This window comes from Apus apus, chromosome 1 (assembly GCF_020740795.1).
Source record: "Apus apus isolate bApuApu2 chromosome 1, bApuApu2.pri.cur, whole genome shotgun sequence".
In the NCBI taxonomy this organism is placed as follows: domain Eukaryota; kingdom Metazoa; phylum Chordata; class Aves; order Apodiformes; family Apodidae; genus Apus; species Apus apus.
Window position 1 is genome coordinate 995,042 of NC_067282.1, and position 26,139 is coordinate 1,021,180.

Genomic DNA, 26,139 nt, shown 5'->3' on the forward strand with positions numbered 1-26,139 from the left:
GCCAGCATTTCTGGATATCAAGTTTAAACCTATTTTAACAGCCCTGCTTTCAATTCAAGAAATCCAAAGCGCAGAAATAAAAGAGATTTATAAACATGAGATGCTTAACACAGCAAACAAATGTTTCTCTAACTGTAATTACTTTTGTTCCTCATAAAAGTGTGAATTTTAAAGGCCTGCTTCAGTGTATTTTCCAGCCCTGTAACTCACACTAGTTTTTCTCAGTACAATTAATCACTTTCTCTTTCGTTGGCATGACTGTGGAATCTTGCACTTGTTTGTATTGAGCTGCATCCTGCTCAGGATAAAATCAGCTCAATCTGGGTAGAATTAACTTAAACACAGCCAAGCTGGAAGCAGCCACACTGCTGAACTGCAGCCCACAGCCTGAACAGGGAGGCAGTCAAACCACCAATAAAATATAAATAAAGTTATCATCTACCAATGTAGATGAAATCATCTCTCCAGTTCCCAGGTGTATCAAAGCCTCTGTTGAAGTTCTATGTCCATTTGTGGGCACTGCTGTCCAAGAACCAAAACACAGATTAGTATGAGATCAACAGGAGAAATGAGAGACACTGGAGGGAGAAGAAAAGGTTAAAGAGAAACTATTGAGTCTACAGACTGATGGGGTTCAGAAGCAAAGGTGTAGATGATGCTGACATCCAGCCACCCACATCTCCCACAAGCTTCATCCACAACCAGAGACAAGTAAATGACACCACTGCACAAACAGGCTGACAACTCCAATTACAGAATCATAAAATGACAGAATGGTTTGGGTTGGAAGGGACCTTAAAGACCATCCAGTCCCACCCCTGCATGAGCAGGGACACCTCCCAGCAGCCCAGGCTGCTCCAAGCCCCATCCAACCTGCCCTTCAACACTGCCAGGGATGGGACAGCCACAGCTTCTCTGGGCTACCTGGGCCAGGCTCTCCCCACCCTCACAGCACAGAATTTCTCCCTCCCATCTCAGCTCCAGCTCCCTCTGCCAGCTGGAAACCCTTCCCCCTGCTCCCAGTCCTCCCTGCCCTTGTCCCAAGCCCCTCCCCAGCTTTCCTGGAGCCCCTTCAGGCCCTGGAAGGTGCTCTCAGGTCTCCCTGGAGCCTTCTCTTCTCCAAGCTGAACACCCCCAACTCTCTCAGCCCATTGGGCTTTTCTGGCATTTGTAGATGTTGACTAAAAACCTGAGCCACACCAGCTGCTAGAACCAACATCCATTGCCCACCTTCCATCTTCAGACCAATTCTGGAGCTCTTCAATGCACCAACCTATTTAAACAGCCACTTCACCACCTTGCCACAACCCCCTTCCAGCAACAACAGCCATGCCTACAGCACGACAGCTTCACCTCACCAGCACTTGTACTTTGCTGCCTCCACATTCCACTTCATGTCTCCTTTTTCCACTTAACGTCACAAGCATTTATGGTTGGACTTGATCATCTCAGAGATCTTTTCGAACCTTAATGATTCCATGATCCCCAGATGATGTTGCAGCACCTCACACAATGGGAACATCACCCTTAAAGGGATTTTACTCCATGTCAGAGCTGTAAACCAAAACTACAACTGCTCCATGCAACTACAATGTGATTATGAAGCACTCTCTGCTGCTTCAAAGGGGAAGGATGGGGGAACTCCTGATCCTTAAAGGCAATATCAGATTTCCTATCAGAGCTTTATGAAAGGGAAGGGAAAAGAAAATACGTTTATAGAATTATAGAATGACAGAAATCAAACTTCCCTTCATAATGGTTTCCCTAACAGGTAACATTCAAAAACCCTCTGAAGATCAGCAAAACAGGAAGCATTTTATAAATTACTAGATGGAATTGCTGCTAACGAGCCCTGCACGTGCATAAATTTTACTGAACTGCAAAAACACCCCACAGGCTGACATCCTAACACCCATCTTCATGCCCCTGGAAATGCTCAATTGTCATTTGTTTACCCGCAATGAGCAAGTGAAGCAACAAATGTCATGGGAACTTTGTCAGCACCTCATTAAATTAGTAACTCAATAGACTTTACTGCTATTTTTCTAATAAAAGCTATCATGAGGATGGATTTTCAGAAACTACAACACTGACGTGGGAAATACATCCTGCGGCTCAGAATCACCACAGCCCTGAGGAGAGGGACCTGGGGGTGCTGGTGGATGAGAAGCTCAACATGAGCTGGAGCCCAGAAACCACCCGTGTCCTGGGCTGTGTCACCAGCAGCGTGACCAGCAGGGCCAGGGAGGGGATTGTCCCCTCTGCTCTGCTGAGACCCCCCTGCAGGGCTGGGAACAGCTCTGGGGTCCCCAGCACAGGAAGGACACGGAGCTGTTGGAGAGGGGCCAGAGGAGGCCCCGGAGATGCTGGGAGGGCTGGAGCAGCTCTGCTCTGGAGCCAGGCTGGGAGAGTTGGGGTGTTGAGCCTGGAGAAGAGAAGGCTCCAGGGAGACCTGAGAGCACCTTCCAGGGCCTGAAGGGGCTCCAGGAAAGCTGGGGAGGGGCTTGGGACAAGGGCAGGGAGGGATGGGAGCAGGAGGAAGGGCTTCCAGCTGGCAGAGGGAGCTGGAGATGAGATGTGAGGGAGAAATTCTGGGCTGTGAGGGTGGGGAGAGCCTGGCCCAGGTTGCCCAGGGAAGCTGTGGCTGCCCCATCCCTGGCAGTGTTGAAGGGCAGGTTGGATGGGGCTTGGAGCAGCCTGGGCTGCTGGGAGGTGTCCCTGCCCATGGCAAGGGCTTGCAACTAGATGATCTTTCTGGTCCCTTCCAACCCAAACCAGTCTGGGATATGATTCTAGGATCATTTGGTAAGAAACCAGCGAAGAGAAGCACACAAAACCACCTCAGCTCCTGCAGCTTTCTGACTCCGAGCTCTCGCAGCAGAGCCTGGATCACCCTACATGGCAGGAAATGAATTTTTGACTTTTTACTTAAACCTGCCTTCAGGAAACAAGTGACAGAACTTGACACTAGCAGCAAGACACACTGCAGACTGATGTTCATCCTCTTTAAAGCCACCTAAACACCAACGTTGGAAGTTTTTCTTGTTACAGGAGGAACACATAACTGAACACGCAGTGAATCGTGCTGTTTGCTGGCTGTGCTATCAGGGGTGCTGATAAAGTTTACAATGCATTAAATAATCAAAAGGTACATTAAAAATTACACAAAATAACCACAGGGGATGAGCCTCTTAAGATAAGCAGGATAAAACAAGAGGAAGAAATCAAAACTTTATTTCTTCACCTAAACCAGAATAATTGTGCCCTGGGCAGACTGTGCAGTGTAAGGGTTTGCTTGGTTAACTCTGTTCTGAACAGATCCAGCCTAATTAAGTAATATATCTAATATTAAATCTAGCCTGAGATGTAGCACGTAACCACCAGCACACTCCTGTGAAACACAAAGCTCTCCACAACACAAAAGGGTCAACTAGAGGTTGAGAGACCTGCTTATAACCCCACAGCTCAACACGACATCAGGGAACAAGAACCCGTGGGTCCTCATTCTCAATACCAAATAACCAAGAGACACAGGAGAGCAGAGAGGAGTCCTGAGGGAGCCACCCCCTCTCAAGGGCCTTCTTTCTAATTTCCATGCCTATTTGTATACTAACAGTATAAATTAATCCTTAAATACAACTTCTTTGCTTTGCCTCAAAGCCATTCCATTAAGCACTTCCATGATGCTTAGCATTAAAATAATTCCTATTAAAAGAAATTAGTGTTTGATGAAGATTTGTTAGTATTAGCTCATATACTAGCTACAGAACTGTATTCTGTATGTTTAAATAGAATATAAATAATAGGATGTGAAATAAATGTTTTACAACTATGCTTTAAAGGGGAGGAGAAATAGTCCTCTCCCATCCATCAACACCAGAACAGTTTATTTCCATCACAGCAGAGTAGCTGCCTTTTTCATTATTTCGTGTAGTTATCTGATTTCATGCATCAAGGCAGGGGAGATCTCCTGTAGGAATTGTAGGGTATTTTTATCCTCCAAACAGAGCACTTCATACCCTGCAGGAATCGTGCAGTGCCCACCTGGACCCCGCAGGGAGAGCTCTTGTGCAGAGGCTGGCACTCCCCAGGAGGACCAACCCCTGGTCTCTGGCACAACCCAGACCTCAGATCTCATACTTTTATCAACCACCTATAGACCAAAAGTCCCACAGCCCTGAAAAAAAGCATTTTCTCCAGATTTAACATATATGTGTTCATAGAATGGTCTGGGTTGGAAGGGACCTTAAAACTCATCCAGTCCCACCCCTGCATGGGCAGGGACACCTCCCAGCAGCCCAGGCTGCTCCAAGCCCCATCCAACCTGCCCTTCAACACTGCCAGGGATGGGGCAGCCACAGCTTCCCTGGGCAACCTGGGCCAGGCTCTCCCCACCCTCACAGCCCAGAATTTCTCCCTCATGTCTAACCTAAATCTCCCTTCTTCCAGCTTTAATCCATTACCCTTTAATGGAGTAAATGGTGTTTCTACCATTCTGCTCCAATCTTCACTCTCCCCACTCTGCACAGCAACTGCCAAAACTGTTCTGTTCAGATCCCTGAGCCCAAGTCCCCATGATTATTGCTGCCTTCCTTTGCCTCTCTCTGCAACAATCACTTCCCTCCCTACAACCTACTCATAACTCTGCTGCAACATCATCTTGCTCTCCTTTAACCTTAACTAGGTAGCTGCTTGGGAAACAACCTTCTCCCTCACACCTCTGGAGATGAAACAACTAAATTCCCTTCAAAGCCACCCAATCTGCAACCCCTTTTCTCCCTCTGACTCATCACTAGAGAATAAAGCTTTTGCAGAGGTTGCTCTTGTCCAGTCTGTCCTTTTTAGTCACCATCCACACACTGGTCAATCCTCTCTCAGCATTTCCAAAACATGTTCCCACTCCTGCTTCAAAGACTTGACATTTGTACCAGACTATCCTAGATTTCCCATCACCTGAAGCAGGGACTTGGCAGACCTGAAGTGAGGTCACTTGGCAGACCTCACCTATTATACAGTGTCTGCTGCTGAGAAAAATAACATTTAAAACACACCTCTCTCCCTCAGCTAGGTTGTCATGGACTTTCAGGTATCATCTAGATAAATCCCTGTGCATCAGACCCTCTCTTCCAACACAGATGGCAAAAGGACCTGGAGAAAAGTGCTGCTGAGGAGCAATCCCAGCCCCAGCCACCTTCCCCCAGCACTGAGGCTTCTCTTTCTGCAGGAACACTTCTTCCTGCCTCCTTTGCCAGGGAGGGGTGGCTGGAGAAGCCTGGTCCAGATGCTGCTCTCCACGGGCACTGCTGAGCAATCCAGCCCACAGCAGGGCCAGCCACAGGGCTGGATGGCCCCTTCCATCGTGTCCCTGTCCAGGGAGACCCTCCACACTCACAGCCACCCCACCCCCAAAGATCCCCTCACCCTAAGCTCCCCAGCTTTCTCCCTTTCCCTGCCAACTCCCCCAGGAATAAGCATCCCACCTAGGAAGGTCCCCTCACCCACAGCTCCCCCCACCCTGGAACACCCCAGCAGCAAACACCCCAGCCCCACTTCCCCCAAGCTCCCCCAGCTCCACTCAGGACAGAGCACCCCATGTCTACAGGGCACCCCAGCCTGTCCACACCAGCCTGGCCCCTTTGCTCCCACCTTCCAGCAAAGAGGACCTCCTGCCTTTACACCCCCCCAATAACGAGCACCCCCTCCCTCCACACCCCTCAATAACGAGGGCCCCCTCCCTCCAGACCCCTCAATAACGAGGGCCCCCTCCCTCCAGACCCCTCAATAACGAGGGCCCCCTCCCTCCAGACCCCTCAATAACGAGGGCCCCCTCCCTCCAGACCCCTCAATAACGAGCACCCCTCCCTCCACACCCCTCAATAACGAGCGCCCCTCCCTCCAGACCCCTCAATAACGAGCGCCCCTCCCTCCAGACCCCTCAATAACGAGGGCCCCCTCCCTCCAGACCCCTCAATAACGAGCACCCCTCCCTCCACACCCCTCAATAACGAGCACCCCTCCCTCCAGACCCCTCAATAACGAGCGCCCCTCCCTCCAGACCCCTCAATAACGAGGGCCCCTCCCTCCAGACCCCTCAATAACGAGCACCCCTCCCTCCACACCCCTCAATAACGAGGGCCCCTCCCTCCACACCCCTCAATAACGAGGTCCCCTCCCTCCACACCCCTCAATAACGAGGTCCCCTCCCTCCAGACCCCTCAATAACGAGCACCCCCTCCCTCCAGACCCCTCAACAACGAGCACCCCTCCCTCCCGAGCCCCTCCAGTAACGAGACACCCCCTAAAAACCGGCAGCGAGACCCCCAGGCCCAGAGCCAAGGAGCATTTCGTCCCTCTCCAGCACGCAGCATCCCTCCCCCGCCCCTGTTAGCTTCCTTCCCTGTCTGCCCCCCCCAGCCCTTTCCCCCTCAGCCCCCCTCGGCCGCCTCCGCCCCGCTCCCACCTACCCCATGCGCATCTTGGAACCGGACTGGCCGCCGCCCGCGGGTAACGGAGGCCGCGGCGGGAGGCGGCCCAGGTGCAGCTGCTTCTCCAGGGCCGACATGAGGGCGGAGGAGGCGCCGGGACACAAGGGCAGAACCAGGAACCCTCAGGAACACACACACAAACCCAAACCCCCCCCCTCCCAGGCCCCGCCGAGCGCCTCGGCCGCCGCCAACCCCCGCCGGAAGCCGCCTCCCTCTCACAGCGCCGCCGCGCGGCACCACGGGAAGCGCCCGCCCGGCCTTCTGGGAAATGTAGTTCTTCGTTTGCATGGGCGGCAGGGCGCGGCCGCGGTGCACGACGGGAGTTGTAGTCCCGGAAGCGGCGCTCGGCGCCCTGAGGCGGGCGGCGGTTGCCGGGGCCGCGGCGCGGGCTGAGGCGGGATGCGGCAGAGGAGGCCCCGGGCGCTGGGCCCGGGGTCCCGGCGGAGGGGAGGTGGGCCTGTTGTGCTCGGGAAGGGAGGGAGGAAGGGTGGCGTTAGGAAGGGGGTGGTTAGTAGGGCAAGGGAGGTTCTCCTGCCCCTCTGTTCTGCCTCGGTGAGGCCGCGTTTGGAGTGTTGTGTCCAGTTCTGGGCCCCTCAGTTCAGGAAGGACAGGGAGCTGCTGGAGAGAGTCCAGGGCAGAGCCACAGAGAGGCTGGAGGGAGTGGAACATCTCCCTGATGAGGAAAGGCTGAGGGAGCTGGGTCTCTTGAGCTTGGAGAAGAGGAGACTGAGGGGCGACCTCACCCATGGTTACAGACACGTTCAGGGCAGTGTCAGGAGGATGGAGCCAGGCTTTGTTCAGTGATGTCCAGTGACAGGACAAGGGGCAGTGGGTGCAAACTGGAGCACAGGAGGTTCCATGGGAATATCAGGAAGAACTTCTTCCCTGTGAGAGTGACAGAGCCCTGGGCCAGGCTGCCCAGAGAGGCTGTGGAGTCTCCTTCTCTGGAGACATTCCAACCCTCCTGGACACGTTCCTGTGTGATGTGCTCTGGGTGACCCTGCTCTGGCAGGGGGGTTGGGCTGGGTGATCTTTCCAGGTCCCTTCCAACCCCTGGGATTCTGTGATGCTGTGGCGGGACGGGACGAGGCGCTGTTGGGAGCTCCTCAGCGTCCTGCCGGGCTGACACTCTCCTCCTCACAGGTGACACCCCCGCGGCCCCCAGCCTCCCGCCGCTCGTGGAAGGCCCGCTGCGCTGCTTCCTCCGCTGCACCGTCCCCCGGCTCCTGTGGACGGGCCCGAAAACGCCCACCGCCCTCGTTCGCCTGAGGTGGTGGGGGGAAACTTCCGACGGCACCGTCTTCCAGCCCGCCTCCCGGCCGGGCCAAGCGGCGGGCAGAACCACCGCCCGCTTCCCGGTGCGCTGCGGGCCGAGGCAGCTGGCTGCCTACCTGACAGGTAGGGAGGGACACTGCCCCCTGGGCAGGCAGGGCAGGGCCCGAGCTGTGGGGAGACCCCAGAAAAGCCGAGGGGTACTTTACCTCTCAAGAACTACCCTCACCCCCCCCCCTAGTTCTTGTTTCGCTTTTTAGGTGGTTTTCTTGATTTGGATCAAGCTTTGGATCTCTGCCTGGAATTGCTGGCATCAGGCTCTCTAGTAGTCAGGTTGAGCAGGAGCTATAGAAGTCTCCTGTAGTCCCCAGAGTGTCAAGATCTTCTAGTGTTACACACATTAAAAAGGCATTTCAGTGTTCTTAGGACATGAAGAATGAAAAGATACTCAGATGAGCTTGTAGTGTTGTTAAGGTACTTACTTCAGTGAAAGATCTGCAGGAAAAAAATGCAAACCTGCTACCTAGAGTCTCCATTAAACCTCTACCTGATATTGCTACTCCTAGAACAAGAGTGCTTTGGGTTGGAAGGGACCTTAGAGATCATCCAGTCCCACCCCTGCATGGGCAGGGACCCCTCCCAGCAGCCCAGGCTGCTCCAAGCCCCATCCAACCTGCCCTTCAACACTGCCAGGGATGGGGCAGCCACAGCTTCCCTGGGCAACCTGGGCCAGGCTCTCCCCACCCTCACAGCACAGAATTTCTCCCTCACATGTCATCTCTCCCTGCCCTCTTTCACTTCAAAACCACTACCCCTTGTCTGATAACAAATAGTCCTTTTGTGGTCATCTTGTACTTATTTATCATCATGTATTATGAGTAGAATTCTTCTTTACCTGCTGTCATATTATAATGTCATGACATTATGTTCTATTAACCTCTAACATCTGTCATTTTAACATTAAAGTTTTAATTATCTTGAATTGTGACCACATTATTTGAGACTGAGATGAAGCCATTCCTAATTTTTTTGCAGATATGGGTGTGCTTATCCTGGAGGTAATGACCAAACTTGACCATCTTCCACTTGGCAAAGTGCAAATCACTGGCCTGGCCCAGCTCTCCCCCAGCCATCCCATCAGTGGGTTTTTCACCATCATTTCACCAACGTCTGATAAACTGGGAGAGCTGCAGGTAGACTTTACATCTTGTTTGTCATAAGTTGCATTGGAAATTGCACATTTGTTACAAGTGACATTTCCTGGTGTGATCAGGTGCCAGGATCAGGCTGTGCTGTGTGCACTGCAGACCTGGTTCATCAGCCAAGGTGGCAAATGGACAATAATCACTGATGAGTGTTGGCTCTGTTTTGTTGAGGAGGATGTGGAGCATTGGTTCATCAAGCTTCATAAAGAAAACTTACACTCTCCATGCTGAGAGTGAGTTTTAACAATAGATTTAAACACTGATGCTCAGTTCTGACATCTTTCCAGAGCTGAAATTGTAGATTCTGAAAGCTGGAGTTAAGAAGGTGATGTTCCATTTTGCAGCCCTGGCTTTGGGCAATTCATGCTGAAGGATGGTGGCCTGTGATTGGAAAACAGAATGGGAACTAAGTAGCTGTGAATTTGTCAGAGTTTTATGTAACTGCATGAAAGAAATATTTCTTTGTCTAGAAAAACACCAGTTTTCCATAGAGTGACAAGTTGAGCACAGTAGGTATTGCACTTCATTCAGAAAAATAACAAAATACACTTTGCACATTCTGCCTTTCAGGTCTCACTGGTTCTGGAGCCTCTGCCAGAACTGTATGACACCAGCAGCTCTGTACCAACCACAGATGGAAGTTTGGATATCACTTCTGCCCAGGGAAGCAGGAAGCAGCCCAGGCAAACACGGGTGACAATTGCTGATCACAAGGCCATCAGCCACAGCAGAGCCACCACTCCCAGGTAGCTTTCCCCTCACCCCCATGAAAAGATTCTGGTTTATTGTGCAGTTCACCTACATTTTTAAGCAGTGGCTGCCCACTTGTGAGTTGTGGAACACTTGCATTCTATATGAAATCCAGAACATTGAGCATTTCAGAGCTTACAGGGACAGTTTCTCATCTGATACAAATTTTCATCCTAGATTGAACTAGTTCAAACTACACTCGCTGAAAAAGAGGGGCCTCAAGTCTTTCACTTACAGCTTGAGTTGGTCTCTCTGGTGGTATAAGGGGAAGAGGAGGAGTCATTAAAATAATGTGTCACATTTCTTTTTGGAGCATGTGCTGAAGGGGCACAGCTGCAGTGCTAGGGAGAGTCTGAAGAGGTTTGAATCCCTTTCCAGCTCCACTTTGGTTGTTACTGAAATACTGTTTCATTTTTCAGTAGAGGAAAGGACCATTTGCTTTTTCAAGAGGACTCTGAAAACATAAAGGACACTTCTTCTTGTCATGGTGGGACTTTACCAGATGAACATTTGGAAGTGAACCCTTCAAAGCAGCAGATGCTGTTTCCCACCAGCACTGATCCTGAAGCACCTGCTAGAACAAACGTGCGGGTCCTCTCTTTGCACAACCCGGCTACCAAAGACCTGCTCTCAGGTTTGTGGGCAATTATTGTCATCATGGAATGGTTTGGGTTGGAAGGGACCTTCAAGATCATCTAGTTCCAACCCCCTGCTGATTCTCCTCTTCTGATCCTTTCTCACAAGACCTCACCTGGAGAACTGTCTCCAGTTCTGGGGTCCCCAGCACAGGAAGGACACGGAGCTGTTGGAGAGAGGCCAGAGGAGGCCCCGGAGATGCTGGGAGGGCTGGAGCAGCTCTGCTCTGGAGCCAGGCTGGGAGAGTTGGGGTGTTGAGCCTGGAGAAGAGAAGGCTCCAGGGAGACCTGAGAGCACCTTCCAGGGCCTGAAGGGGCTCCAGGAAAGCTGGGGAGGGGCTTGGGACAAGGGCAGGGAGGGCTGGGAGCAGGGGGAAGGGTTTCCAGCTGGCAGAGGGAGCTGGAGCTGAGATGTGAGGGAGAAATTCTGGGCTGTGAGGGTGGGGAGAGCCTGGCCCAGGTTGCCCAGGGAAGCTGTGGCTGCCCCATCCCTGGCAGTGTTGAAGGGCAGGTTGGATGGGGCTTGGAGCAGCCTGGGCTGCTGGGAGGTGTCCCTGCCCCTGCAGGGGGTGAGAATGAGATGATCTTGAAGGTCCCTTCCAACCCAAACCAGTCTGGGATTCTATGATTCTTTGAATGTTTAATCATTGACACATCTGAGATGTCCATCAAAGGTGCCAGTGACATTCACAAAGGCTGTGGGAGGCTTTCTGTGCCATTGGTGTTTTCAGATGCAAAAATTATATCTTTTCCATCTCCTGCCTTTTAGGTCCTTTTTGGATCTCAGGCTGCCTGGACTGCATTCAAATGAGCATCAGAGCAGGATGCATTTCCACATGTGTTGTTTTTTGAATTATTTTTTTATATTTACAGGGAAGACCTAAAATTAGAGTCTTGTGGAGACTTCCTAAATTGACCATCTACTCTTCCATCAATTGATGTTGCTGCTCTGTGTTAATAACCCCCCTCTGATGCCTGACTTGAGGTGTGCAGATGAGTTATTTGTACAGCTCAGAGTGGAGGCTGATGCAGGATTTCTCTCAATCACTCCCAGCTTTGCTCTGTGTTTCATGGTGTGTAGCACACACTTCATCTCCACGATGTCACAATCTTTGTGGAACAGCAGAAAACACTTTCTTGACTGTAGCTGGCACATTTATTGTGTTTACACATTGCTTTTAAATTCCATTTGAATGCTGGGATTTAACCCTTCTTGTTCCTTAGCTCTTCTGGATCAGGGCAATAAGCTCCGGGATGCCATGGTTGTTTCTGCAATGAAGTCCAGCCCAGACATGGAGATTGAACTGACTGAAGTGCCTCCTTTTACCACCAGAGATGAATTCAAAGCACCAGCAAAGTGAGCTTGGAAGGGGGGAAAGGAAATTAAGTTCCAAACCATAAATTTTGAGGCCTTATGAGGAAATACTGAAATTCATATGATGGTTGGATGGGGCTCTAGGCAACCTGGTCTGGTGGGAGGTGTCCCTGCCCATGAAGGGGGGTTGGAACTGGATAGTCTTGAAGGTCCCTTCCAACCCAAACCATTCTGTGATTATATGAAATGGAAAATTAATTTTTACTTGTGAATAAAAGCTTACATTTTATTAATTGATTTAATCATCGTGCAGCAAACCTTGCCTCAAGCCATTGATTTTCATTTGGTTTTGCACTAGATTTTTATTTCATGCAGTTATTTAATAAGGAAACATTAAATGTTGATCAGGAGTAAGAGTAATGTGAGGAACAGAGCAAATGAAATGGTGCTCCTTCACAGAGAACAGGTTTTCAAAGAAATTTAAGTAATTAGTGACATAAATTGAGTACTTTTACATATTCTATTTTGAACCTCTTGCTGCTAAAATACCTGTGAAAATTTGCATCTCTGTGTTCTTAGAACCAGTTGTTGTTTCTTAGGAGATTGAAAAAAAAAAAACACAACTTTCTGCCTTTGCAGCTTCTGACTCCACCTTTATGTAGTACTGGGCTTAGTGAGTGTTCTCAATTCAGTGACATTGAAATTTAGAAAGATTAAGACAAATTGCATGTTTTTTTATTGGAGAAACTGAAGTTTTCCAGTGCCTGAAGGGGCTCCAGGAAAGCTGGGGAGGGGCTTGGGACAAGGGCAGGGAGGGATGGGAGCAGGGGGAAGGGTTTCCAGCTGGCAGAGGGAGCTGGAGCTGAGATGGGAGGGAGAAATTCTGGGCTGTGAGGGTGGGGAGAGCCTGGCCCAGGTTGCCCAGGGAAGCTGTGGCTGCCCCATCCCTGGCAGTGTTGAAGGGCAGGTTGGATGGGGCTTGGAGCAGCCTGGGCTGGTGGGAGGTGTCCCTGTCCATGCAGGGGGTCAGGTCTAGATGATCTTGAAGGTCCCTTCCAACCCAAACCAGTCTGGGATTCCATAATAATCTTGAATGTGTCTTGATATCTTTTATTTTTTCTTCTGCTGCTCCCTTTGCTGCCATGACTGTTATCCAGGAGCCCGAAAGGCTTGAACTCAGATTTTGTGCCTGCTCCTGAAGGTCCCCACCCCCTTGCAGCTGGAGTTTCAGGTCAGCTAAACTCTGAAGAGAGAGCAATACAGTTGCTGTTGGGCAGGTGAGTGTAAAGCACTGCAAAATTGTCCTTATTTGAGAACTTTCTACTTAAAAATGCATCTTCACTCTTCAAGTTCTCCACTTCTGCAATGTAATCAGTCAATCATTCATGCAGCTCATGGAGGTGTTTTGTACCTCAGCTTGCACTCAGCTTTAATGTTTGACAACCTAGATGGCTCAGAGTGTCTTGATGTGACAGTGATAATAGAAAGATTAATCGCAATCTTTGATAAAATTAATTTATTTAGTAGTTGTAACACTTGTGTGCTATAATATTAAGAAGTACATTTAACAGATACAACATTTCTTTGAAGAACTTGCAGTCTGTAAATTAAAAATTAGAGAGAACTGGGAGTTGCTTTAAATCTTTCTCCAAATATTAAATTGACTTTTTTCTCTCATTTTGTGAGGAGCAGTGAGAGTATCAATGATGCTTAGGTTGTTTTTATCCAAATCTGGGGTATGAAGTGTGCAGCTCCTGTGTCAGATGTGGTTCAGAATTTCAGTTCCTGTGTATCATTTTTCCCCTGTGGTTTATCCCTCAAGTGTTTGCAGAACATAAAATTAATCTGAACTCACAGCACAGTTAGAAAACCCTTAAACCAGAAATAAACCCCAACTTGTTCCAGCCATGTTCTAAAGATTATTTTCTTTACCTACTCAGAAACAGCCTGTATATATTTTTTATTAAACTCTCCTTAAGTATTACTGATACCTTAAAGCATTCTTAAAGTAATATAGTACCTATGGATAAATATTATAGGCTGATATTAATAGATATACTTTATGATGAGGGTTATCAGGCACGAGAAGAGGTTGCCCAAAGAGGTTGTGGAGTCTCCAGCTTTGGAGATGTTCACAATCCAACTGGACAATTTCCTTGTTTGCATCCTCTGCCTCTGAGCAGGAGTTGGACAAGGTGATCTCCAGGGATCCCTTCACACCTCAACTGTTCCATGATTCTGAGGATATATAATCACATCCACTTCTTTCAGGTTGGGTCCAGAGATGTTATCACAAGATAACCCATCAGGTTGGGACACAGACATGTAGTAGGTTGAGCCCAGTGCTCTGTCAGCAGTTTGGCCTTATCTCAACTAATAGATCACAAATCTAGTATAGAGAATGTTGTCACAATTGACATGGAGAAGGACCTTGGAGTCCTGGTGGACAATGTTATCCATGGGGCAGCAATGTGCCCTGGTGGCCAAGAAGACCAATGGAATCCTGGGGTGCATTAAAAAGTGTGTCCAGCAGGTCAGGGAGGATCCCCTCGCCCTCTTCTCTGCCCTGGTGAGGCCACATCTGGAATACTGTGTCCAGTTCTGGGCTCCCCAGTTCAAGAGGGACAGGGATAAACTAGAGAGGCTACAGGGATGATGAAGAGACTGGAACATCTGTCTGATGGGGAAAGGCTGAGAGACCTGGGGCTGGTTAGTCTGGAGAAGAGAAGACTGAGAGGGGATCTTAATTAATGTCTATAAATACCTGCAGGGTGGGTGTCAGGAATGGGCCAGTCTCTGTTCAGTGGTGCCTGTGACAGGACGAGGGAAAATGGCACCAAGTGACAACACAGGAAGTTCCACCTCAACATGAGGAGAAACTTCTTTCCTGTGAGGGTGGCAGAGCCCTGGGACAGGCTGCCCAGAGAGGTTGTGGAGTCTCCTTCTCTGGAGACATCCCAAACCCAGGTGGATGTGTTCCTGTGGGATCTACTGTAGATGACCCTGCTCAGGCAGGGGGTTGGACTAGATCTCCAGGGGTCTCTACCAACCCCAGCCATTCTGTGATCTTATGAATTCCTAACAAATTGACTGCAGAACTTGCTACACAAATGTATGTTTCCTTCTCTTTTGTCCTCAGTGCTGATTTCTCTCCTGTGCACGTCTGGGATCAGACAGGTTCCCTTTTGGATTCTCTTTCTCTGGGGAGTGAGGTGTATGACAGTGAACTGAATGATCCCCTTTATGACCAGAGTCTGCTCGAGAGTCTTTTCTACACGGGCCCTGTAAGTAGAGAGCAAAAGGGAAAAGAAAAAAAACAACTTCATATGTAGCCTCTAAAGTGCAGAAAATGAGACACGTGCATAAAAAAAAAAACACCGCTACAAATTTCAGTCTTACTAAAGCTTAATAAGCATTAAGTATCATAGAAAAACTTCTGAGAATGTTGCTTAAAGTAAATATTATTAAAATAATACTATTAAGACTCCAAAGGCAAGGAGTGAGTTTGGAAATTTCCAGGATTGAGGCTGTCTAGGAAGATTTTTCATATCATTATGAGAAATGTTGATACAATGGGAGCATCTCCCTGGTGAGGAAAGGCTGAGAGAGCTGGGACTGCTCAGCCTGGAGAAGAGAAGGCTGAGGGGAGACCTTCTGAATGCCTGGCAGTATCTCAGGGTGGGTGCAGGAGGATGGAGCCAGACTCTGCTCAGCAGTGCCCAGGGACAGGACGAGGGGCAACGGGCACAAGCTGGAACATGGGAAGTGCCCCTGAAAGATGAGGGAAAACTTCTTGCCTGTGAGGGTGACAGAGCCCTGGGCCAGGCTGCCCAGGGAGGGTGTGGAGTCCCCTTCTCTGCAGATATTCCAGCCCCTGGATGCAGCCCTGGGTGATGTGCTCTGGGTGATCCTGCTTTAGCAGGGGAGTGGGACTAGATGATCTCCAGAGGTCCCTTCCAACTGACAATTCCATGATTCTGTAAATTTAATTTGTTTGAATTATACAATCCATAAGTTGTTTTTCTTTTCTCTTGATTTATCATGACCATTATGTATCTTTCTTGACAATGACAGTAACTTCTTGTTTTGGGCATCTCTCTGCATTATTTCTGTTTCAGAAATCTGATTCCAGTTTAAGTGATGTCCTCAGTGATGATGAAGTTATCTCCTCCAAAAAAGTAACCAAGACAGGAACTCTTAAGAAAGCAAATCTACAGAAAGATTCCAATGCCTTTAATCAGGCTCAGAAGGTGACAGATATTAAACCCAGGTAAATAGTTGCATTCCTAACTATTTTTTGGTAGCATACTACTCATTTTAAGTTAGTATTTGCAGGAATCACACTATGTTATTGTGCTCCATTATTATCACACCATTCACTTAATAACTGATTTGCTGGGGAGGTTTCCTGGCATCTCTGGGAATTATGGAGGTTCATCATCACCCAGGAATTTCTGGATGTTGTCAGGTTAGACAATTCTTCCACATGAGGGCAGGAAGGCACTGGAACAGGCTGCCCAGGGAAGCTGTGGCTGCCCCATCCCTGGCAGTGTTGAAGGGCAGGTTGGATGGGGCTTGGAGCAGCCTGGGCTGCTGGGAGGTGTCCCTGCCCATGGCAGGGAGGCCCATGGCAGGGAGGTTGGAACATGATGATCTTTAAGGTCCCTTCCAACCCAAACCATTCTAAGTTTCTATACATTAGTTAAAATAATGAGTTTGCCAAAAATGTGATGATGTTTTGAACTGTGGAGGCAGAAATGCTGAGGCCTGAGCAGGGCTCTGGTCTGAACTCTTGCCCTGTCTCCTGACACAATAACCACTGTGTGGCCTTCATGATAAATCAGTCCCTGTGCTGAAAAAAAGCAGCCTCCAGACCAGTTCTCTGCAGCTCTGTGGCCTTGTGTGTGTAACAGATATGAAATGACTCCCATCCTATTATCTCTCTGTGCACAAATTTATACACCAAGTGTGTAAAGTTGGTATCTGCTTTACAGGGACAGAGTTCACCTCAGAGGTACCAACACAAAAACCCTGACAAGTCCAATCTCACCAATAAAGTGCAAGTGAGATTTTAAATGCTGATAGAAATCCTTTTGCTGTTGCCCTGCAGCAGAGATTTGTCTCTGTGTACAACTATTATCTGCCTTTTTTTGTATGTGACACTAAATTCAAGTTTGCTTTTTGAAGAATTAGGCTGCGTAAGCTTTTGTCAAAACTCCATCAATGTGGAACATGTGTGGCTTTTTGGTGTGGTTTTTTTTTTTAATGTTCCCCAGATAGTTTATATTGTAAGATTTCTGTCACAGAGACCAACACATTTGTTGTAAAAATACATTTTAAAATATATTCATTTCAATGAATGGTGAGCAGTGTTTAAATAATATCAAAGAATCATACAATGTTTTGGGTTGGAAGGACCTTGAAGATCATCTAGTTCCAACCCCCTGCATGGGCAGGGACACCTCCCAGCAGCCCAGGCTGCTCCAAGCCCCATCCAACCTGCCCTTCAACACTGCCAGGGATGGGGCAGCCACAGCTTCTCTGGGCAACCTGGGCCAGGCTCTCCTCACCCTCACAGCACAGAATTTCCTCCTAACGTGTTACCTAAATCTCCCTTGGTTCCAGTTTAAAACCATTCCCCCACCTTGTCCCATCCCTCCCTGCCCTTGTCCCACATTCCTCCCCAGCTTTCCTGGAGCCCCTTCAGGCCCTGGAAGGTGCTCTCAGGTCTCCCTGGAGCCTTCTCTTCTCCAGGCTGAACACCCCAACTCTCCCAGCCTGTCTCCAGAGCAGAGCTGCTCCAGCCCTCCCATCATCTCTATGGCCTCCCCTGGACTCTCTCCAGGCTCTCAATGTCCTTCCCACCAAGTTACAATTTTCCCTTTGTGTTATTGAGTTCAGAATGTTCATGTAGTCCTGATTCTCAGTTTTCTCTCTTCAGCTGCTTACCTATTAGATCATTTGCTCCACCAGAAGATCACCCAGAAGCAACTCCTGTGACATCCTTGGGTGCAGACAGGTTGGCATTGCTGGGGCAAATACATTTGGCCAGAGTCATCATTGAAAGCTTGAAAATCCCTCCTGAGAGCATCCAGATTACACCAAGAAAGAAAGGTTTGACAGGGAAGCCTCCAAAGCCTGCTCCAGTTAACAAGTGGTAAGGAGGATTGTTTCTCACCAGCTTATTTGTGCCTTCAAGGTAGATTTCTCTGAAGTCTGTGGTGGAATCCAGTTTAGGTAAATTCTCCAGGCTCCTGAGGTATTCCCATTTCTCTGCTTCTCTCAGGAAGGTGTACCCTGTAGGTTTGAAGTGTCAGTAATTTATCCTGACATGGGCTCAGGTCAGGCTGTGCTTCTGGGATTAAGTGCAGGTACAAATGTGCTTTGCACATTAAAAAGAAAAGGAGGGGGGTTTTGGGGGGGTAATCTTAACATTTACATCATCCATTGGAAGAATAAAATAGGTGGTGCAATTATTCTTAAAAAATAGATGAACTTTAGAAACTGTGTACATGAAACTTGCCTGCTCTGTTCAGTTTCATTATGTACATGAGATTTTTGATGGATTGTGATCATCCAGTCTTTTTTTTGATTCATAGTACCTTCTTTGTTGAGTACCACTTTCCTGTGGGAGCCTCCAAGGATGCAACAGGACAGATCTCCATAACAACAGAAGTAATTCGAGTAGCTTCAAGTAAAATCACAGACAATGGTAAGAGCAATTGGGTTTTCCCCCTTGACTTTAGTAGTGGTGACTCCTTCCTCTCTTGGAAATTATTTAGTAGCATTTCCTGTGTATTTTCTCTGCTGCCTGAAAAATATAATGGGACTAGTAGCACCTCTCCCAGCACTGCAGGTAGTGGAGTGCTCCTCTGAGGGAGGAGGAAGCCAAGAGTTTTGTGGGGGTTTTTTTTGCTCTCAAGAAGTTTTAATATTGGTATTTTCACATTTGTTTTCCTCAGGGCATAATAGGTCATTAAGCCCATTCCTTCATTTAATAGAATCCCAGACTGGTTTGGGTTGGAAAGGACCTCAAAGCTCATCCAGTCCCACCCCCTGCATGGGCAGGGACACCTCCCAGCAGCCCAAGCTGCTCCAAGCCCCATCCAACCTGCCCTTCAACACTGCCAGGGATGGGGCAGCCACAGCTTCTCTGGGCAACCTGTTCCAGTCCTTTCTGCAATGGTATGAAGATGAAAAAGTACTTTTAGAAATACCAGAGACATTTATATCCCAAATAAATATTTTTCCAGATCCTGCAGTAAGTCTCATGACATCTGCAGGAGCTCAGAAAGTCCAATGGATGCAAGAGATTCTGACAATTCCTGTGCTCAACTCAGGAGACATTAATCTCTTTACTGAGAGTCACCAGTGTCTGAGAACAGTTCAGGATGTTTCCGTCCTCAGTGAGCAGAGAAACTGTTTGAGCAAGATCCTCTCTGCCCAGTTTTCCCAGAGGCTGGAATTCCAGGGTGACTTTAAAATACCTCTCCCATTCATTGGCTTTGTATCTTTCTGGGTGGCAGTTGAGGGACCTGGGGATAATTCTTAGTTCTCTTGTATATTCTCCATTTGGGTCCAGACCAAACATCTAATTCTTCTGAACCTTTGCTCTATGTGCTACAAAGATCATACAGCCTCCTGCTGTAGTTCTCTATAGTTAAGATTCCAGCTTCTTGCACCCTAGTAAATTAGGACTGAAAATAATTTGAAGAAGCTGTCAAGTCAACCACAGGCCATGGAGATGATGGGAGGGCTGGAGCAGCTCTGCTCTGGAGACAGGCTGGGAGAGTTGGGGTGTTGAGCCTGGAGAAGAAAAGGCTCCAGGGAGACCTTAGAGCACCTTCCAGGGCCTGAAGGGGCTCCAGGAAAGCTGGGGAGGGGCCTTTCACCAGAGAGGGCAATGACAGGACAAGGGTTGATGGTTTTAAACTGAAAGAAGGGAGATTGAGGTGAGACACGAGGAAGAAATTCTTCCCCATGAGGGCAGGAAGGCACTGGAACAGGTTGCCCAGGGAGGTGGTGGCTGTCCCCTCCCTGGAGGTGTTGAAGGGCAGGTTGGATGAGGCTTGTGCAGCCTGGTCTGCTGGGAGGTGTCCCTGCCCATGGCAGGGGGGCTGGAACCTGATGATCTTTCAGGTCCCTTCCAACCCCAAACCATTCTATGATTCTATGATTTTGCAAATTACCTGCAGAGTTGTTACATAATTTAATAGGTTGAAACCTTGAGAGATTCTTGTTGAGGGTTCCAGCCACAGCCCTTCCCCCTCAGCTCCCACCCTCGCTTAATCTTGGATTCTGTGCTTGTCCATCCTCCAAAGAAGTGCCACCACTTTCCCCTCATACCTTCTGGACTTGGTGTGTCTCTACTCACCCTGCATATTCTCTGCAGAGGCTGAAGATTTCTTTGCTCCTGATCCAGCTCAAAAGGCAGGTGAGCTCTGGATCCAGCTCAGAAAACTCTCTGTCTTCCTTGCAGTGGTGACATTTCAGCAGCGGTTCGTGTTCCCCGTCCGCTTCGCTGGGACGATGATAGAGCACTGGTGGAGCTCTGACCTGGCTTTTAAAATCTTCATGAGAAAAAGCACACAGAAAAAGGTACTTTTCAGAAGTCGTTTTTACTTGGTGTGTTGAAAAGCAAAGAAGTTCTTTGCATTTCTGTTTCCTCCCAACACTTAGGCAGACAGCAGTGGCTTTGCTAAGTCTTCTGCGATACCTTCCTGTAGTTGCTGCCATCTTAACCATCAGAAGCAAAACAAAGTAACATGGCTTGGCTGTGCCACCCCTTAATTAACCATTACCAGTTACCATAAAATCACAGACTGGTTTGGGCTGGAAGGGACCATCAAGATCATTGAGTTCCAGTCCCCCTGCATGAGCAGGGGCACCTCCCACCAGACCAGGTTGCTCAGATGATGAAGGGAGATGTGCACATACTGACAGTTGAACCAATTCCTGTTTAATCTTGCCACCCAATTAAATTATTTTTGAGACCGACCAGCAAGAAAAAAAAAGTCCCTCCCTTTAGGCCTGACAGAAATCTTGCAAAATGGCTTATTTTTCTGCCCTCAGCCCGTGGCCATTGGCTCAGCAGCACTTCAGCTACTCAAGGTTATTCAGTCTGAGCTGCTCTCTCTCAGCTGTGAAATACCTGTGGAAAAGGAGGAAGGTCAGACACAAGTTGGACCACTCAAGGTATGTGTTTTACCATATGGGGTTTGAGTTAAACCACCTGTTGTTCCTACTTCTGGCTGCATATTCTCTCTCTTGGTTTTAATTTTTTCTTCTCTTCCTTCTCTCTCTTGGTTTAATTTACCAGATTCCTGGGTATGAAGGTTTGTAAAAACAATACAAGATAACATGAACCTTTATTTTCTTTCTTATGAGGTTTTGGAGAAATATTTTGAACCTCCTGCATATCTCAGGATGTTGCTGTGTGAAGTTCTGGCTCCAGGGTGAAGTGAGGGTCAATACAGAATCACTCTGCAGGCAGGTTTTGAATGGCCTGTGTTCAGGGCTGGCAGCTTTGGCTTCTGCTCCACACATGACATGAGCTGAGGCCTCTCCTGATGCAGAGGTCTGATGCTTCCTGTCATTGGTGCCACCTTCTCACTTCAGGAGTTATCTTCTTTGCCTTCCAGTACCTGAAAGGGACCTACAAGAACGCTGGGGAGGAACTTTTCACATAGTGACAGGAGAAAGGGTGATGGCTTTGTCGCGAGCCGGTACCGGGGGGCTCCCGGCTGTCAGGTGCTTTTGTGACTCCCCCTCCTGATGGGGAGAGGTTTGTGAATAAGCCCGAGGGTCACACGTGGTGCTGCCTCTCACGGAGGAACGGCCGCTGTGGGGCCGTAATTTCAGGGTGGTAGTTAGAAAGCACCCCCACCCCACCGCGCTCAGAAATTGCCTCTGAAGCCAAGATTTACTCTGCAAACTAATCGGTTTATTAATGGTTAACAGAAACTGAAGGATGATGTTTAGGGACAATGCAAAGGTGAATGGCTACCAGGGATATCAATATGCATGTAGTGAGCAAGTGTCCTTTAGGGAGGCAGTGCAAAGGTGCTTTTGAGGGATAGGGTTAAGGACCACAGGGAGGAGGGAAGGAGGGAAGGAAACCCGACCTCAGTCCTGCTGAAGAGGTCGCGCTGTGTGTGCGAGTGTGAGGAGAGGAGCAACACGGGAGGGGGCGAGTGTGAGGAGAGGAGCAACACGGGGAGGGGGCTCTGGCCCCGACCCCAGGGCTCGGGACCCCGGCACGCTCGGCGCTGAGGCTCAGGCTGGACCCGGGGCAGGCAGGCAGGCAGGGTCCCAGCACCAGTGTCCGCAGCAGGGGGGTGTCCCAGGCAGAAAGCGTCCGAACGGGCCTCAGGGAGGAGGGAAGGGCCCACCTGCTGCCCTCGCCCCTTTGATACCCCCTGACCCACCTGTCCAGTCAGTGTCACTGTCCAGAGCCAACGAGCGTCCATGAGCCCCACGTTAGGGCAGTGACACCAGGGGCACAGGGTGGCTTGTCGCCCATCCTTTCTGTCCCGGGCCACATCTGTTGTTTTGGGTTCAGTTGTCCTTGAGAAGCAAGTCTGTTTTAGTCCATTAGCTGGGAGTAATCAGGAGAGGCCTTCGCTGGCTTAAAAGGCATTTTGTTTAGACTGATGTGGGGAAGAAAATAACAGTTTCCCACAGCTTTAAACTAGAAGAGGGGAGGTTTAGGTGAGACATTAAGAAGAAATTCTGTGCTGTGAAGGTGGGGAGACCCTGGCCCAGGTTGCCCAGGGAAGCTGTGGCTGCCCCATCCCTGGCAGTGTTGAAGGGCAGGTTGGATGGGGCTTGGAGCAACCTGGTCTGGTGGGAGGTGTCCCTGCCCATGCCGGGGGTTGGATCTAGATGATCTTCAAAGTCCCTTCCAACCCAAACCATTCTATGATTCTGTGGTTCTATGAACTTACTGAAGGGGAGGCTAATACTTAAAGAAAATGGATTTTAGTCACCTTGTCTGTTAGATTTCCTGCCCTCTCAGCAGTATTTGTGTGTTCAGCTATTCCAGCCAGGGCTTGGAGGAAGAGGGCTGTCAGCTGTTGAGTCCACATCACATTTCTTGGGCTCTTTCTGAGAGATGGCCTTGAACTCCTCATCCTTGGACATGGTATTTATACCCTTTGGGAGCAGATAGAGTTTGGAATCTTTTGCTGCAATATTTTGTCTCATCTGCCCTAAGTCTTAGGCAACGTTCTTGAGTCTATTTTATTTCCCTTATTTGGGCATTTTATGGCTCCAACCCTTGTCTTTATCCTGTTCACTTATCTTCCGGGCTTCAGTTTGTTCCTCCCTTTCTTGCTGTCTTGTGGTGTGAGTGAATCCAGCAGATCTATGATGCTCTAGCAATTAACACTTGGAAATTAACAGTTGAAAATCCTTTAACCTTTGTTCTGGTGTTGCTTTCATTGCTTTCACACACACCTTTTCTATCATACCAACCTAATTATTTCTTTTACAAATTCTGACAACAGGAAGAGGTGATTCAGATGTAGGACAGAGTGTTAAAAAACAAAACAAAAGCCAAAAAGAACAATGTTAGAAAAAAAGAAGGCAAATGCAATGGGACATATAGATCATTGGAGAGAAGAAGAAGGAGCCCACAGAAGGGAGAGGAGTTAGGGGCAGGTAAAATCAGCAGGGAGTGTAAAAGTGAAAGAAAACATTTAGAAAAGCTTCTTTTCCATATTTTTGCTCAAGCAGCCAGTGCTGTAGCAAAGAGGAGCAAATGACACTGTGATAGTTTGTCACAGTTCTTTCCACCTTGGCTAGGTTCCTTTCTCAGTCAAACTTGTGATTGCTTTGAACTTTTTTCCTTTCTTCAGCTGTAGTCCCATGGTTTTGGACTTCAGTTCCTGCCTTCTTTGCTAAAGACCTCCTGCAGCTTATTTTGCAGTGCCAGTTGTGGCTTGCAACCAGCATGTGTCTAAAAGTCAGCCTTTGGGGTGATGATCTAACACAGTTTTTGAATAAAAAGAGCATTTTCCTGCATTGCCCTCTCGAGTCTCTGGGTGAGGCACCTCCCCTGACCAGCCCTGCCCTCCGCAGGTGTCCCTGGAGCTCGCAGCCGACAACAAAGACTTCACCCCCACGGCTGCCCGGTCAGCACCGGCTGCGCAGCCAATCCCACCTCATGCCCTGAGGAGTCCCCGGCTGGAATTCCAGGAGCCCAACAGGGAGCCCAACAGGAGGAGTGTAAACGCAGAGAGCCCTCGTTGCTTGACACTTCACCAGGAGGAGTCACAGAAGGCAGGAGCTGCCACCCTAAGCGTCGTTCACTCACCACAGGCTGCACCAGCCTCTGCAGCCCGGACTCTGGTGACACAAAAAACTGCATCTGAAGAAGATGGGTTGTTACTGCACGTGCTGCTGATGGTGCCTGAGGGGAAGGAGTTTGTTGCTGGAGACTGTGGGCTCCACAGTTCCTGTAACGTGTATCTAAACTGCAAGCTGCTCAGCACCGAGGAGGCCACGAGGTCTGCTGTCGTGTGGGGCACAACACAACCTGCCTTTAATTTTTCTCAGGCAAGTCACAAATCTACCCCCTAACTCCGATTGAAATTCCCCACTAACAAAAATATTTCAAAGTTACTGGAGGAGGGGAGATTTAGGTGAGATACTAGGAAGAAATTCTGTGCTGTGAGGGTGGGGAGAGCCTGGCCCGGGTTGCCCAGAGAAGCTGTGGCTGCCCCATCCCTGGCAGTGTTGAAGGGCAGGTTGGATGGGGCTTGGAGCAGCCTGGGCTGCTGGGAGGTGTCCCTGCCCATGCAGGGGGTTGGAACTAGATGATCTTCAAAGTCCCTTCCAACCCAAACCATTCTGAGATTCTATACTTTTATATATGTAGGAACTTCTCTGCTTGGCTCTTTCCAGTATATGATAAGTCTTTTCAGTACTGGTTTGGCTGATTGTACAACTTGAAATGCAGTTCCTTGAATCATCCAAATAGCAAAGGAGACCTTTGAAGCACAGAAGAAAAATAGTTAGAAAAGTTTAGAATAAAATTGAAAAAAGTTCATTTGTCCTTTCTTGTGTTTTGGCAAGAAAAGGTATTGTTGGTGACATCCTAATATGTAGATGTAGAATTTTTTTGTTTGTTCCATTGCTGAATGCTCTTTTTCTTCTCCATGGGTGTGCTGGCAGAGATGTGTGGGCTACTGTCCTAATGCAGGCCAGAGCCTTCTCCCTGCAAACAGCAGAATTTCAGGCATTGAATAATGTTAGGAGTTTGTACTTTTCAACCTGCCAGAGCAGGATCCCCTAGAGCAGATCCCACAGGAACACATCCAGGTGGGGCTGGGATGTCCCCAGGGATGGAGACTCCACAGCCTCCCTGGGCAGCCTGTCTCAGGGCTCTGTCACCCTCATAGTCAAGAAGGATTTTCTCACATTCAGGTCAAACCTCCTGTGCTCCAGTTTGTGCCCATGGCCCCTTGTCCTGTCACTGGGCACCCCTGAGCAGAGTCTGGCCCCCCCCCTCCTGACACCCCCTGGAGATATTTACAAGCACTGATCAGATCCCCCCTCAGCCTCCTTTTCTCCAGCTGAGCAGCCCCAGCTCTCCCAGCCTTTCCTCACAGGCAGATGCTCCAGCCCCTTCAGCATCACAGTGGCCTGTGCTGGGCTCTCTCCAGTTTCCTTTTTTATGGACATTTTTCTTTGGAGGTGTCAGGATGCTGAAATGAATTTGTTTTACTTCAAACAGTACCTAGTGATTAGTGAAACTTGTTAGTTTTAAGCTGAGAGAAATCTAAAACCAGAGCCAAAGACATCTGAAACAATTGTCTGAAATGATTTATCTGTTGTTTAGTCAACAACTGTTAAAAGTTAAAAGCAGTGTTTTTTGAGATAGCATGTGTCTTATGTTAACATTTATCTAAATTGCATTTATTTTCCTGGCCAACTTTTTCAAGCCCACCAGTTTTCTGAAACTTGTTAGTCAAGTATGCACTTAATTTTAAATTTCCATTTAGAAATGGAAATTAGGAGCACAATTTTGTAGCCTGGAATAATGTAGCATGACCAGAATGCCCTGTACTTAGCAAATAGCAGCCAGTATATTCGGTGTGCACTGATTCTGCACTGAACTCTTGCAGGTGATGCCTTTTTCATTGACTTCCAAACACTTGGAGAGGCTGAAGAACAACATCATGATTATTGAAGCATGGAACAAGATGGGAAGCCCTGGCTGTGACAGACTGCTAGGATTAGTGAAGCTTCCTCTGCATCAGTTTTACATCTCATTCAAGTAAGCATTTTTATGCCATGTTTTCTTGGGTTGGGAAATATCCTGACTGATGCTCAGAAAATGAATGGAAGGATGGAGTCTGGGCTTTGTGTGGGAGAGTTCTTAATTAGATTTTATAGCAAAAAGCATTTTTGTCCTGCCAAACTTCCTCTGGCCCTTCCCTACACTCTGAGCAGTCTGTGGTAAGTTATACTGT

General features: G+C 48.6%; 2 protein-coding genes across 4 annotated transcripts in view; one reads left to right on the plus strand and one right to left on the minus strand.

Moving 5' to 3' along the window:
* Nucleotides 1-6,647, minus strand: part of PPME1 (protein phosphatase methylesterase 1) — a 39,847-nt gene extending 33,200 nt beyond the window's left edge. The window contains exon 1 of the mRNA XM_051608762.1: nt 6,465-6,647. Within this exon, the coding sequence (XP_051464722.1) occupies nt 6,465-6,562 (98 nt within the window). The 5' untranslated portion in view covers nt 6,563-6,647. The remainder of the gene's footprint in view (nt 1-6,464) is intronic.
* A 207-nt stretch (nt 6,648-6,854) lies between these two features.
* C2CD3 (C2 domain containing 3 centriole elongation regulator) overlaps nt 6,855-26,139 on the plus strand; it is a 53,650-nt gene continuing 34,365 nt past the window's right edge. For all 3 annotated transcript variants that reach the window (XM_051608641.1, XM_051608643.1, XM_051608642.1), the window contains exons 1-15: nt 6,855-6,936; nt 7,629-7,883; nt 8,793-8,950; nt 9,533-9,708; nt 10,132-10,346; nt 11,572-11,704; nt 12,820-12,939; nt 14,802-14,946; nt 15,781-15,932; nt 17,604-17,819; nt 18,262-18,374; nt 20,142-20,260; nt 20,735-20,857; nt 23,744-24,220; nt 25,792-25,943. In XM_051608641.1, the coding sequence (XP_051464601.1) occupies nt 6,885-6,936; nt 7,629-7,883; nt 8,793-8,950; nt 9,533-9,708; nt 10,132-10,346; nt 11,572-11,704; nt 12,820-12,939; nt 14,802-14,946; nt 15,781-15,932; nt 17,604-17,819; nt 18,262-18,374; nt 20,142-20,260; nt 20,735-20,857; nt 23,744-24,220; nt 25,792-25,943 (2,606 nt within the window). In that variant the 5' untranslated portion in view covers nt 6,855-6,884. The remainder of the gene's footprint in view (nt 6,937-7,628; nt 7,884-8,792; nt 8,951-9,532; nt 9,709-10,131; nt 10,347-11,571; nt 11,705-12,819; nt 12,940-14,801; nt 14,947-15,780; nt 15,933-17,603; nt 17,820-18,261; nt 18,375-20,141; nt 20,261-20,734; nt 20,858-23,743; nt 24,221-25,791; nt 25,944-26,139) is intronic.